The 15,838-nt window shown below is 38.1% G+C and overlaps 1 protein-coding gene across 6 annotated transcripts in view; it reads right to left on the bottom strand.

Annotated features, from left to right (window-relative positions):
* Positions 1 to 1,123: 1,123 nt before the first annotated feature.
* Positions 1,124 to 15,838, bottom strand: part of ARHGAP24 (Rho GTPase activating protein 24) — a 771,354-nt gene continuing 756,639 nt past the window's right edge. For all 6 annotated transcript variants that reach the window (XM_067035989.1, XM_059066405.2, XM_059066406.2 and 3 more), the window contains 2 exons: positions 7,616 to 8,690; positions 1,124 to 2,790 (listed from right to left, as the gene is read on the bottom strand). In XM_067035989.1, coding sequence (XP_066892090.1) covers positions 2,547 to 2,790; positions 7,616 to 8,690 — 1,319 coding nt within the window. In that variant the 3' untranslated portion in view covers positions 1,124 to 2,546. The remainder of the gene's footprint in view (positions 2,791 to 7,615; positions 8,691 to 15,838) is intronic.

The raw sequence follows: 15,838 nt of genomic DNA, 5'->3' as shown, positions 1-15,838 counted from the left end.
TTAACTTGGTGAAGAAAATAATCAGACGTGGGAAAGGCTAAAAGAGATATACCCAAATTGGGAGCGCAAAAGGTAACTCACTCTGCATTGAGATCCTAGGAAGCATCATAGAGGAGCTGACATTTGATTTGGCAAAACATAAACCATGGTAGGAGTGTGCCAGATAGAAGGAAGGCAGTCAAGATGGGCACAACAATAGGAGGTGGAAAGTTCCAGAGGCATGAAATGGCATGGCACGTGTGGGGGGAAGTGGCAGGAGATGAGAATGAAACTCAGGTTAGAGTCGTGTACGCTGCGTGAAGGGCATTTGAATGTTATTAGCAAGGCTACAATATGATCAGAAGAGTGACTTAGAAAGGGCAGTCTGCAAATGAAAGTAGAGGAGAGATATTGGAACACAAGTGGCTGGGTGTGATGCTTTCTTTGAGAGATGGGGAGAAGCTGATCAAAGAGAGCAGATGAAAAAGGTGAGGATGGGTGGACTAAACAGTACTTGGTGAGTGAATTTAAAAGTGAAGAAGAGGGCAGAGTAGAGAAAAATCAGAGTTAACATTTATGGAGTCCATCCTGTATACTAGGTGCTGTTCTCAGCCTAACACAAGCTACCTCATTGAAACCACATAACAAGTCTGTGAGAGCAGTACTTTTATTATTCCCATTCTACAGATGAAAAAAAAGGATGCATCGAAAATTCAGCAACAGCTGGCAAATTGGAGAAAATGTGAACACAGGCAGTTTGACTGCATAGCCTTTGATTTTTACTATTGTATCATACAGCTCCCTGGATGAGTCTGAGGTTTTTGTCAATTAAGACAGGGACTGGGAAAAGATGAAAAGGTAGAGAGAGCTCTTGAGATGATTTTTACACATTTTGAGCTTGAATTTCCTTGAGGATATCCAGGTGGGAGTATCTTGTTAAAGAATTGGAAAGAGAGAGAAAAGGGAACTAAAGATAAAGAAGGTATTGCTACATAGACAGTGGTTGATACCGAAGGACCACATAAGCTTGCTCTGTGTAAGGATATAAACAAAAGCAGCACAGTGACAAGAATGAACTCTGTAAAGTCTACTGTCCCCTTGAAAATAAATACAAACATAGAACCTTCAAACAACATGAATCCCATAAACTCAAGTAGTATTTATTTCCAATTATACCTTTTGTGACTTTCTGTTCTAGCATGAGAAAGATTTATTTCGATCATTGCCTCATCGAACTGTGAATTGTTCTCCCCAAACTCCAGCTCCAGAGAGCCCTGGGCTTCTCTGGAAAGTTATCGTCACTGATGTTCACAAATTTATCAAAACTGGACCTTTAAAGATTCACATTTTAAATTTATTGTGCATAAATGTTTTTGACAGGGAAGAATACTGTAAAAATTAGAAGCAAAATAGTTTCTTCCAATCTTGTCTTCTCCTCCTTCTGGTGCCCTTCCCCTGCATCAGCTCCCTCTTGCTGCAAACTGCCTTTACCCTCTGTTGTGCAGAAAGAATACTAGATGACAACAGAGCAGTCGGCCTGAGTGAAAGAAGAATATATGGCACAGACTCCAGCAGTTTAACTGAGAGAGACACGGTAATACTATTTCACTGTTTGCATTGTGGGTGGGGAGGTGGGGGGGGCGGTGTTGGAGTAGAGGACACGTGTTCAATGTAGGCACTAGTTAGCCAGCATTGTTTTTCAACTTCCCAATGGCAGGAAGAATCTCCCTCATAACCATCCAGTAGAAGGACAGAGTAATTCAAGGCATGACTGCTTAAATGCTCTTTTTTTAAAAAAACCATGCTTCCCGTCTAAGGTGCATCCTGCATAGGAGACATACATCTGTGGAATGGGCAAGGCAGACCAGGGGGCTTGAGAAGGGGACTTTTTTACATGGTCCAAAATCTCCTGTGTCAAAGCACCTCACCAAGAAAACTGAGCATTGTCAAGGGCAGAATTTACAGAGCAATTCAAAGTTTCCTGGTGATTCTAATTTATAAAATTATTTACATTTCTCTTTTTGGTCATGGCAAGGTCCATTGGCACAAACAGCACAGCCACAAAGTATTCTTTTTGATTTTAATAACTCATCTTATATATATTTATATATGTTTATATATCTGCTTATTTTCATTTCCTCAGCAAAAGGGGAAATAAAAATATTGATCTATAAAATAAGCTGATGATAACACAATGCCAAAAATAGCTTAAGTGCAAGGGGTGAAGCTTGAAAGCAAGCTAAACTGCAATGACATACTGATTTAACATTTTAAATACAAGACTTGCAATAAAATAATTATTGAGATACGCTTCTCATTTTTAGTTTACTTCTTAAAAACTACTCTATATACACATATCCAGTTGTAACACTTGACAGTAGCATTATGGGGCATGATACAACTTTGGTACACATTGCAGATACGGATGGGCAATGTCTGTAAATGATGTCTTCCCCAGTTAGCGCTCTGTACAGCCAGGTGACCAGCCACCTGGTCCTATATAATATTCCCACCAGAACCCCCAGAGTCTTCCCCAGAGCCACTAGAGACAGTGGGAGAAATCAGCCTCACTGGATCCATATCGTGTTTCCTCTCTCGGTTCTCCTGGGTTCCACTGTCAGCTCCCCAAATGTGGAAAAAAACTGCTCCATTTCTTTCTGAAGCATGTCATTTCTCTTCTCTGCATCTTCTTTTGCTCGCTCGGCATTTCGCATTTTGATTTCTATCATTGTGAACTTTTTCCTTTCTTGATCCAGTTCATCGTGGAGGCTCATCATTTCTGTTTCCAAAGTCAAGTTTCGCTGTTCTAAGCTACAAAGGGTGGGGGAAGGAATAAGAGATAAATCAATTTTATTAATTTGAAGTGTAAAAGGGACAAAAAATATTTCCTAAACTATCTCTGCAATGTTTAGGAAATTGGATTGAGCCTTTCAAATCAATGAAGCAAGGTCCACGGATTAAAAGGTGTATATATATTCTTTTTTTTACTAATTCCTAAGATGATTTACTATCATTTTGTTGAGACCCCAAGACCTCTCTTGGATGCACTTCTTTGTCATTTGACAGCGAATTAATGAATTTCGGCAAAAAGAAGTCAGAGACTAATGTCGTGGAGCACAGAATGGCAGAAGTAGAAGGCAGCCTAAACCACAAAGCTTCCTGAATCATTATGTAAATCTGGCTTTACTAAAAGAAAGGGGAGGGGAGTCTGATAAAGTTGGAAGAAAAAAAGGACAATTATTTTTGCTTTCTATCAAAGGAAAAAAATGATAGTGAAAATGTCATTGTTAGAAAGGTTAAGTCGACTGCTAAGAATGGACTTCTCTGGGACATATAGAGTCCCATCGTATAAAACTGGTATTAACAGCAGTCACCTTATAGTAACAAGAGAGGTAGAGATTGCATGTGTTGAATAAGTAATTCATCTGACATTCTGTGACAATGGAGTCCACCTAAGTAGTCTACTATCTAAAATTCTCACTGCCTTCCAAGTTAATATATCATAAGATCTCTAGAGTTATATTTTTATAGGTTGATAGCTATATTCTTTTGGATAACTGTATAATTTTAGATAATTTCCTATAAACAGAGTTTTCCCAATAACCACTAAGTTCCAAAACATAATTTATTATTGCTGTTGTTCAAGGAGGAATAGTAAGCACTTGATTATTAGATGATGTGTCTTGATAATGGCTGACATTTTAATTTCTCCTATTCTAAGCTAAAGTCCCAGGAGCATGTTTGAATTTGACATACTACTGAAATTTGAAAGGCTAATGCACAAGCAGCTCTCAGAAATCTGATTATATTAATAATTTTCAAATTAAAATCTCAATTATTTTTCTGTTTTGAAATAATGAGTCCCATATGTTGATATTTCATCCAGATAATCATAAGTTCACTTAAAGATGAATCTGCTCTCCCTTTGTAAGAAACTAAAATTTTTTAAAAAGTCACATTCTATAATCAGTTTAGAAGGCCATTTTGACCACATGATCACATTTTTTACATAAAAATCTGGTAGTATGCTGGTTGTCACCCAGAATTATTTTACAATATATTCTCTTTTCTTTCTAAAGCTATTTATTTTAGAACTAAAAATCTTGGAAGAAACTCAAGCTTAAATACCAAGGAAGACACCCTCTAAAAAATATACTAGTGCATTTGTACATAACAGGCACTCATATGTAACTTCCAGGAATCTAATAGACTGGGTTGGAAACAGAAGAAACCCCTCCCACTGTAAGCACAGATCAATGCTGGAAAAATATATAAGAAAAATATTTTTTAAATACACAGCAAGGTTAAAAGAAATAAAAGAGCATCTTCAGGTTATCAGAACCAAGGAAGAAACTCAAATTTAGAACAGTAAATGGAAGCACATGAGGGGTATTGTTCCTGGATAGAAGCCCCGGAAGCTGTGACTAGGTTTTTATTTTTCTCATGGGGAGGAGGAGATCTCCAGTATAAGAGAGGCAGAAGGCTGAAAGTGATTCAACTGAGAGCTTGGAACATCAATTGTCTTTATGACAAAGAGAGTACAAAAACTCTACTCATGGGCTGAGTGAAGTGACAGAATTAATCGGAAGAGAAAATAAATAAATGAGAAAACAGCTCTGAGGAAAAATTACCCAGAATGCCTCACGTAATGAAAAAGATGAAAATGTAATATAAGAAAGAGAAGCTAACAGAGATGGAGAATGGATTAAGAAGGTCCAACATACTTTAATAAGGGTTGGAGAGACAGAAAATTGAGAAAATGGGGAGATGAAATAAACAAAAATGGTGATGGATAAAAATACTCCAGAATTGAAAAAAATATGCCTTCAAATAATGAAACAAAGTTTGAAAGTTAATGGAAATATATAGCAGGATGTTATTAATCAAAATAAAAATTATACAGCAATATTAATATGAGAAAAATATTTTTGGGCAAAAAGTATTATTACCATTACTTTATGATACAAGGATCAATTCATCAGGGAGATATAAATAATTCTGAACTTTTATTCATCTAGCTGTATAGCCTCAAGTTATTCAATATAAAATATAACAGAATTATAAAGATAGATAGATAAATCCACAAAAATTAGGAAATTTTAAGATAACTTTCTTAGAAATTATAGCTCTATCTGATGAAAATTAGGAGAAATGTAAAAGATTTAACACAGCTTGATTAACAGATTTGATCTATTGGTCATATATACAATCCCAAACTAATAATAAGTTAATAAATACTTCTTACAAGACCAAATAATTGATATCATACAAATGAATTTTTCTGACCACAATATGATAAAGAGAGAAGGTGAGAGGGGGGAATAACATCAAACTCACATGTTTAAAAACTAAAAATCACACGTATCAATGATAGATAAAGTATAGTGTCTATTTCTCTATCATCTGTCTATTTAGGGATATATGTATGTATGTGTGTATGTATGTAGGTGTCTATTATCTATCTATCTCTATCATCTATCTATCTATCTATCTATCTATCTATCTATCTATCTATCCTTAATAGGGTAGAATTAAAAAGGAATTGAAAGACAAATGTATAATTCTAAACAGGAATGATCAAGAATTAATTAAAACAGTTACTTCTTATATTTCTGTGGCTTGGTCATGTGGCAGCTCCTCTGCCCTACTTTATCATGGACCTCTCCCTTTGCTTGTCACATGGGTAAAAATGCTACAGTGAAAGAGGCCAATGAATGACATTCTGTTGGAAACTTCTATTATTTTATCAATGTCTCTAAAATGCACCATAGACTCAGAACATAAATGTAGCACCAATGTTCTCATAAATGAACATGTACATCTGCAACATTCAGAATAATGTATTCCTATCCTAAGGCAAGTTTCAAGCGTTATCTCTTGCTTCCCAGTGCTAAGTGCTAATTTATCATCATGCCTTGGCAGCAATTCAGAGATTTGGTAGCCAGTGGTTCCAAAAACTACATTCAGAATGAAGAGTAGCCTTATAAGATGAAGACTCCATTTTTCTTCTTATTTAAACCTCCTGTCACTTAGCATTATATAGGAAAATTCAAACCAAGTTTCTGTTTCCAAGAAAGTAATTTTTTCAATCTAACCTATAAGAAGTATTTTTTTAATATTTACTTTACCGTAGCTCTTAAAATACATAACTTTTGGCTTGATAATTGATAAATGGATGGGAAACATTAAAATACATTAAGGTCAACTTTATATATAAGAAAGAAACCACAAGGGGTTTGGAGCCATGGAAGCTGTTGAAGCAGGACAAAGACTGTGGTTCACAAACTATGAGGACCCTAAACAGGAAGGGGTCTACCAAGGCACAGTCTGGGTCTGGGACTGAGGCCACTAGAGGGGCTACTTCAGGCTGAACTGAGCCTCAGGCCTTCTCTTGAGAGTGCAATGTCCTTCCCTTATACTACACTGAAAGGAGAACATAAAAACAATCAGTTTTGTAATTCTGTGACCCTGATCCCACACCTGATTCCCACACCCCTGATCACGGGGTGTGGTGATGTTCAGGTTTCCAGCGCAAGGTTGTATTTGTGAATCCTGGGCTCCATTCTCTGTATTCCTGCCTTTCAAGATGATGGAGCATCTGGCAGCCAGGGGTACTGTCAACACAGGATGCTCAGCCAATACCCCATGTCTTGCCCAGGTTGCTTCCCTGAAGTTGCTAAGCCATTGCTACCTTGGTCATCTTATGAGAAGATGTCAACTGCTATCAATTAGGTTTCAGCACAACTGCTTCCTTATAATTCATATTTTTTGCTCCCCACTTAGGCTACAATTTCCATTGTCCATATGAATACACTTCATGCCATCATTTTTCTCAGAAACCTCCCTGGATTCCAATCCCAGAGTAAAAGCCAAAGACTTAAGATGATCCTGAATGCTCTAAGGTACGTCTCTGAGCTCCTCACTGATTCCATCTCATGGCATTTCCACTCCTCCTTTAACCTCCTATAAAGCCCTACACTTAGAATTACCCCCTCACCAACACGTCTTACCCCTCTTCCCTGCTTTAGCCTTCTGCTTAGCATGAGACCTATTTTACTTATTTATCTGTCTCCTCCAGTGGAATGGAAGCATGCTCCACGAGGGCTGATTTTCATCTGTTTTATCCACTGCTGAATCCTCGGGGTCTGGGTCTGAGCTTGGGAGAGAACAGACACTCTCCCAGCATTCAACAATGGAAAAAATGAACAATAAAGATCTGTTTACTTCTCCAATTTCTCTTTATCCTCATTTCATCCTCTTCCTGTGAGAAGACTCCTTGTTCTGCATTCATCCCCTTCCGCTCCTCTCCCCAGGCCTCAAACACAAATCCACACATTTATTAACAAGAGATAGTATTACTGAGCAACTGCTCTGTGCCAGGGACAATGTGCAATGATTTCTTACAGGCTTTTGCGGTAGATACTGCTAGAATTTAAAATGTTCACATTAGGGAGCTGAGATTCACAGAGATGAAGTGAGCTTTCCCAAAGTCCCACAGCTTACAAATGGTGAAGCTAGGACTTGAACCCAGGTCTCTGACTTTGGAGTCAGCATATTTACCCTCTGGGTGAGCCTGTCTCATATTAGGAGGCTATCGCACCCTCTCTGGCAGTTTGGGGCTCCAGATTTTCCTCACCTCTTTATCCTGGACTCATACTCGATCTTCTGTTTGGTCATTTCCTGCTTCAGGCTGGACACTAAACTATGCAGTGCACTGTGGTTGCTGGTGTGGCCAACAAAGGTCTCACTGTTGTCGCTGCTGCTGGTGGCACGACTACTTCGACCGCCCACACTCCTCCGGTCACTTTTGTTTTCATAGTCCCCGGGGTGGGAAAGGTCGTCCTGCGGGGGCCCATCCAAAATGGGGTCCTCAAAGTTCCCACCGTAAAAGTCTTGTTCCGGGCAGGTGGTGGTGGAGGAGCGGCAGGAGTTGGAGTTCTCAGGGAGGGAGATTTCACAGGAGGAAGTGGACCAGGTGGCACTGTCGACGCTCTGCTTGTCGTCAAGGCTCATCATGGAGAACTGTTGGTGGACGTTGTCATAGGTGGAGAGTCTGTTGTGCTGGCCCGACTCTCCTGCTTGCTCTTTCTGCTTGTTATCCCTCAGGGTCACGTAGCCATTGGGCAGCCAGCTCATGCTGCGACCATTCACGGGGTTCCCGAGGGTATCTGTGTTCAAAATGCCCATCCGCACCGTTCCGTTCTGTACACTGTGGGTGCCCATTTTGGTACCAGACCCCTTCAGGGAAGAGGTCCTTCTGGCCTGTAAGCTCCCATTGGGAGTGGTTTGGGCTTTCTCAAGTCCTTCTGCATTACTGCTGCTGAAGGACCCATTGGTGACTATCCCACTGCCTTTATTGAAGGCAGGATTCTTTTTGACCATGAGAGGGGGGCTCCTAGAGATATCCAGCTTGTGAACGCTGTTCTTCGGGCTGTTGGTTTTGCTGCCTGATAGAGCTGTGGGGGATCCGTTATCCACGTTGCTTCTCTGGGGAGACTCAGACTTGTCCCAAGAGCACCGCCTTCCAGGACTGTCCTTGGTATTATTGTTCTCCTTGCTCTGTAGCTGACCCATGGTGGCTTTCTTCTGAAGGTCATTGTTGTTGTTGCTCACTCCATCCTGGGGCTTGCTTTGTAACTCTGCATCTTTGGGGAAGAGGCGATCGTGTTTGCTAATCATCATTGACATCAACTGTTGGACCACCACAGTGCCTGGAATTGCATAGAAAACAAAATAGTATGAGTGAAACAGTTTCATTTCTCATTTTGAATGTGACTCTTTATTAAAGAGTTCTTAAAGAGTTCAAGTGAACATTCAGCATTATTATTAGCAGTGCCAAACTATATTCTTAATGATGATAATAGAAATGTTATCTATAGCAATATTAACTGCTAAAATTTCCTGAGCATTTAAAATGAACTATACCAAGCACTTTACTTTTGTTAGTGTAGTTGGATTAAAAAAAAAAAATCTATGAATAGGTACTGTTCTATCTAACTATCACTGTCTTAGGAAAGTTAAGTAACTTGATCAGCATCCCAAAGCTATTAAGGAGAAAATGCAGGGCTTGAATCCAGAATTAATTAGTTCCAAAGACCACCTTCTTCATTGTCACACATTTCTTGCAAGTTTGACATTTAATTATGAAAAATCTTTCTTTGAGGAAGTCACTGGTATCTCTCATCAGAAAATTGCCTCAAACTATCAGGACATTTGTAGTGGCATCTCAAAGTGGAACCCTATAAAATCTCTAGTGGATACATGGTCTGTCTTTATAATATAGCAAGACAATGAAGTTCCATACAACTTTTGCTCAGCATTCAAAACTTTCAGGGCATTTTTTTTTTTTTTTTTTTTTTTTTTTGCGGTATGCGGGCCTCTCACTGTTGTGGCCTTTCCCATTGCGGAGCACAGGCTCCGGACGCGCAGGCCTAGCGGCCATGGCTCACGGGCTTAGTTGCTCCACGGCATGTGGGATCTTCCCGGACCAGGGCACGAACCCGTGTCTCCTGCATCTGCAGGCGGATTCTCAACCGCTGCGCCACCAGGGAAGCCCTTTCAGGGCATTTTAAGTGACATTAGCCAAAATGGTGTAATAAAGACCTACAAGAATCCTCTCCTCCATAAAAGCAACTGACAAAAATAATCTGAATGATCATTTTCAGAACTCTGCAGATTAAATAAAGGCTTGCTGTAATCTGGAGAGTGTTTATTAAACAAAATCATTGAATCTTGGTAAAGAACAGCAAGCACTGTGGTATTTTAACTCATCCTATTCCTATCCTCCTCTCTGCAGTGGCTTTGAAAACCAACAGCCCACAATCACATTGGGAACCAGCAGTCTGGCAGCCACCGGAATGGGAAAAGCAGGGTTGGAAATCCTTCAAAGTCCCATTCCCAAAGAATTGTCATTATTTTACTTGTTTGGTGGTTCCCTGGAAGACGCCACTCAAGAGGCTTGTCTTCATTTTATCTAACTAAGAACTTGACCAGAGTGAGCAACACTTTTCTCAAGGCCATTTGTCAAAAACAATTAGGGGCTCTTTCATTTAAAATCATGTTTGCCTGAAGCAAGTGGATAACAGTTGAAGACAAACAATAGGCTAAACAAAAAGCTTAGAAGGAAAATCTGAGGAAAGAGATTTCCATAGGAGGTGTTGAAAAGCTCTGCTTTATTCCTGAGAATTTAGAAGATTACATGCATGCTTAGGGTCCTGTGCATGCCTAGGGCTATATGCATGCTCAGGAAAGAACTGAGAAGTCCCCAAGCTCTCACCTCTGACTGATCTTGAGGCTCTGCACAAAAAGGATCTGAATGCTAAAGCAGAGTTGTAACCTGCCCGGCTGAGTGTTGAAAGTTTGCCCCAACACGCACACAGAGTGTCTTGGTGAAGACTGGGAGACTTATTAGCTATAGTCTTTTACTCTTTGTTCAATCCTTAGCTGACAACTAAGTAAGCCAAGCAGAGACTTCAGTGGCCATGAATGACAAATAATATAGACTTTAGAGAATTAGTTCAGAAAACTCACTAAAAAAACAAACAACAAACAGCAACAACAACAAAGGGAGGGCAAGAATCTGGTATCCAGAGTTCCCATATTATTATATTATTTTAAAATGTGGAGTTTTCAAAAAAATAATGCTACATGCAAAAAATAAACAAAGCGTGGCCCATATACAAGGAAAAACAAAAACAAAAACAGACTCTGAGGAAACCCAGACACTGTACTCACTGGTCAAAGACTTTAAATTTGCTATTTTAAATGTTTTCTAATAAATGAAGGAACCAAAGGAAAGTGAGAATAATGTTTCACCAAATATAAATAAAGAGCTTGAAAGTACAGAGAAGAATCAAATAGATATTCTGGATTTGAAAGGTACAATAACTGAACTGAAAAGAATCAGTAGAGGGGATCAACAGCAGACTTGAGCAGGCAGAAGAAAGAATCAGCATACCTGAAGACAACTGTGGTTACCCAGTCTGAGGAACAGAAGGAAGAGAAATAAAGACAAATGAGCAGAGCCTCAGAGACCTGTGGGACACCATCAAGTATACCAGCATAGGTGTAATGGTATCCCAGGAGGAGAATAGAAAGAGAAATGCAAAAGGATCCAGACCTAGACCCATCATAGTCAAACTGTCTTAAACCAAAGATGAAGAGAGAACCTTGAGAACAGCAAGAGGTAACCAACTCATGTATAATGGATTCTCAATAAGATTATCAGCTGATTTTTCAACATTCTTATTGCCAGAATTATATTATCCAGCAAACCTATGCTTCAAAAATGAGGGATAAATAAGACATTCCTAGCTAAACAAAAACTGAGAGAATTTGCCACTAGCAAATCTGCTCTACAAGAAATATCAACGCTTCAGGGCATTTTAAACAAAGAGAAGACCTTCAAGAAAGAAAATAATTCTCTTACACAAATGAAAATGCTAAGGTTCTCACTTGATCCTCATATTTCTATTATTCACTGTAAAGTATGATTAGAAATCAATATCTTAAAAGTTTCAGATAGTAAAAATAACTCAGACAACAGTGGATAGAAAGGCTAATCTATCATAAAAAGCAGTAATATTCTTTCTAAAAATTGGTGGATTTATCAGGTTTTATGGGATATTAGCTGAAATCTCAAAATATATTTTCACATATTCCTCACTGACTTACATGCTTGGCGTCTCCCACCCCTTAAAATAGGCCACCACCACTAACTAGGCTTCTAAATTAGTTTCACAACTTTAGGTGTCCCAACCCCCTAAGAATCTTTGTAAGAGCTTTATTCATATACCCACAATAAAGCAGTGTAGGCTCATGAAAGCATTAATCATCTTTGCTTTGGCTTGAACTATATTAATGTGGTGTGTTAACTGTGTTTCTTTTATCATGTTGATAAAAGCTCCTAAGAGTAGTGTCTGAAAAATAAATACAGGGAAACAAATTTTAGTTAGTAAAGGTAATATTATTTAAAATACTTAAATAAATTTGGTGAAGAAAATAATAAGTGCTTGAACTATATTAATGTGATGTGTTAACTGTGTTTCTTTTATCATGTTGATAAAAGCTCCTAAGAGTAGTGTCTGAAAAATAAATACAGGGAAACAAATTTTAGTTAGTAAAGGTAATATTATTTAAAATACTTAAATAAATTTGGTGAAGAAAATAATAAGTGCTTTTGACAATGAAGATATCTACTGAAATAGCTGCTAGTAGCTGTCAGAGAGTAGAAGCCTGACTTGGGATAAGGCCACTCATTAGCTTAAAGCAACACCTGGGCAAGATTTGGCTCTGAATATAATTCAAAGCCAAATTCTGAATAGGAAAATATGTGTTATATTCATCTATATCCTTCAGACTTCTGTAATGATTCAAAACTTCTAACATATTTAGATTAGGAGTCTGCAGTGTGTTAGGTCTGATGTTGGACAGTGCTGCTCAAACATTAAAGTTCATACAAATTACCTGGAGATTCTGTTAAAATGTAAATACTGAGTGGGGCATGAGATTTTACATTTCTAACCAGCCCCCAGATGACACCAGCGATAACAGAATAGTAGCACTTGCAGAGCATAGAGGACCCACCACAGACAGACCTTCTGAATCAGAATTTCAGCAATATTCCCGGATGATTCCTGTGTGTGTTAGAGTTTGTGAAACTGTGTTAGGTGGAAATGTTTCACTTACATCTTCTAAATTTTCTCAGAAGGCTGTGAGATAGGACTTAACATTCTTCAGATGAGAAAATTGAGGTTCAGAGAGGTTACAGTTCTGCTCAGGGACACACAGATGATAAGTGACCAGGGTGAAATATGATACTTCATCTTCTCACTCCAAATCATGTACTTGTCCAACTATATTTCAGCTGTTGGATTTATTTATTTATTTATTATTGGAGTAAAATTGCTTTACAATGTTGTTAGTTTCTGCTGTAAAATGAAGTGAATCACCTATATGTATACCCTCCCTCTTGGACCTCCCACCCACCCCCACCATCCCACCCATCTAGGTCATCACAGAGCACCAAACTGAGCTCCCTGTGCTATCCAGCAGGTTCCCACTAGCTATCTATGTTATGCAGTGTATTTATCTCAAACCTAATCTCCCAATTTGTCCCACCCTCCCCTTCCCCCCCATGTCCATATGTTCATTCTCTATGTCTGCATCTCTATTCCTGCCCTACAAATAGGTTCACCTGTACCATTTTTCTAGATTACACATATATGCGTTAATATTTGTTTTTCTCTTTCTGGCTTACTTCACTCTGTATGACAGATTCTAGGTCCATCCACATCTCTACAAATAACCCAATTTCGTCCCTTCTTATGGCTGAGTAATATTCCATTGTTTATATGTACCACATTTTCTTTTTCCATTCATCTACTGTAGGACATTTAGGTTGTTTCCATGTCCTGGCTATTGTAAATAGTGCTGCAGTGAACACTGGGGTACATGTATCGTTTTGAATTATGGTTTTCTCACAGTATATGCCCAGTAGTGGGATTGCTGGGTCACACGGTAGCTCTCTTTAGTTTTTTAAGGAACCTCCATACTGTTCTCCATAGTGGCTCTATCAATTTACATTCCCACCAACAGTGCAAGAGGGTTCCCTTTTCTCCACACCCTCTCCAGCATTTATTGTTTGCAGATTTTTGGATGATGGCCATTCTGACTGGTATGAGGTGATAGCTCATAGTAGTTTTTATTTGCTGCACTAATAATTATTTGCATTACTAATAATTAGTGATGTTGAGCATCTTTTCATGTGCCTCTTGGTCATCTGTATGTCTTCTTTGATGAAATGTCTATTTAGGTCTTCTGCCCCTTTTTAAATTGGGTTTTTTGTTTTTTTGATATTGAGCTCCATGAACTGTTTGTATATTTTGGAGATTAATCCTTTGTCCATTGCTTCATTTGCAAATATTTTCTCCCATTCTGAGGGTTATCTTTTCATATTGTTTATGGTTTTCTTTGCTGTGCTAAAATTTTAAGTTTAATTAGGTCCTATTTGTTTATTTTTGTTTTTATTTCCATTACTCTAGGAGGTAGGTCAAAAAAGGTCTCTCTGTGGTTTATGTTAAACAGTGCTTTTCTTATGTTTTCCTCTAAGAGTGTTATAATGTCCAGTCTTAAATTTAGGTCTGTAATCCATTTGCAGTTTATTTATATGTATTATGTTAGATATCACAAAAACAGAAAATTACAGGCCAATATCACTGATGAATATAGATGCAAAAATCCTCAACAAAAAACTAGCAAACAGAATCCAACAACAAATTAAAAGGATCATACACCATGATCAAGTGGAATTTATCCCAGAAATGCAAGGATTCTTCAATATATGCAAAGCAATCAATGTGATACACAATATTAAAAAATTAGGGAATCAAAGCCATATGATCATCTCAATAGATGCAGAAAAAGATTCTGACAAAATTCAACACCCAAAGGCACAGGGAGGTCAACTTGATGCTTTGTGACCACCAAGAGGGGTGGGATAGGGAGGGTGAGAGGAAGACACACGAGGGAGGGGATATGTGGATATATGTATACATATAGCTGATTCATTTTGTTATACAATAGAAACTAACACAACATTGTAAAGCAATTATACTCCAATAAAGATGTTTAAAAAAACAGACTCTAAAGAAAATGAGCATAGAGGGAACCTAACTCAACATAATAAAAGCCGTATATGACAAACCCACAGCAAATACTCAAGGGTGAAAAACTGAAAGCATTTCCACTAAGATCATGAACAAGACAAGGATGTTCACTCTCACCTCTCTGATTCAACATAGTTTTGGAAGTCCCAGCCATGGCAATCAGAGAAGAAAAAGAAATAAAAGGGAATTCATCACCAACAAACCAGCTTTACAACAAATGCTAAAGGAACTTCTATAGGCAGGAAACACAAGAGAAGGAAAAGACCTACAATAACAAACACAAAATAATTTTAAGAAAATGGTAATAGGAACATATATATCAATAATTACCTTAAATGCAAAAGGATTAAATGCCCCAACCAAAAGACATAGACTGGTTGAATGGGTACAAAAACAAGACCTGTATATATGCTGTCTACAAGAGACAACTTCAGCCCGAGGGACACATACAGACTGAAAGTAAGAGGATGGAAAGAGATATTCCATGCAAATGGAAATCAAAAGAAAGCTGGAGTAACAATTCTCATATCAGACAAAATAGACTTTAAAATAAAGACTATTACAACAGACAAAGAAGGACACTCCATAATGATCAAGGGATCAAGGCAAGAAGAAGATATAACAATTGTAAATATTTATGCACCCAACAGAGGAGCACCTCAATATATAAGGCAAAGACTAACAGCCATAAAAGAGGAAATTGACAGTAACACAATCATAGTAGGGGACATTAACACCCCACTTTAACCAATCGACAGATCATCCAAAATGAAAATACATAAGGAAACACAAGCTTTAAATGATACATTAAACAAGATGGACTTAATTGATATTTATAGGGCATTCCATTCAAAAACAACAGAAAAAATTTCTTCTCAAGTACTCATGGAATATTCTCCAGGATAGATCATATTTGGGTCACAAATCAAGCCTTGGTAAATTTAAGAAAATTGAAATACTATCAAGTATCTTTTCTGACCACAATGCTATGAGACTAGATATCAATTACAGGAAAAAATCTGTAAAAAATACAAACACATGGAGGCTAAACAATACACTACTTAATAACCAAGAGATTACTGAAGAAATCAAAGAGGATAGCAAACAATACCTAGAAACAAATGACAATGGAGACACAATGACCCAAAACCTATGGGATGCAGCAAAAGCAGTTCTAAGAGGGAAGTTTATAG

This window comes from Kogia breviceps, chromosome 6, assembly GCF_026419965.1.
Source record: "Kogia breviceps isolate mKogBre1 chromosome 6, mKogBre1 haplotype 1, whole genome shotgun sequence".
NCBI classification, from domain to species: Eukaryota; Metazoa; Chordata; class Mammalia; order Artiodactyla; family Physeteridae; genus Kogia; species Kogia breviceps.
The sequence above is the reverse complement of the archived record's forward strand: the minus strand, read 5'-3'. Positions and strand labels throughout refer to the sequence as shown.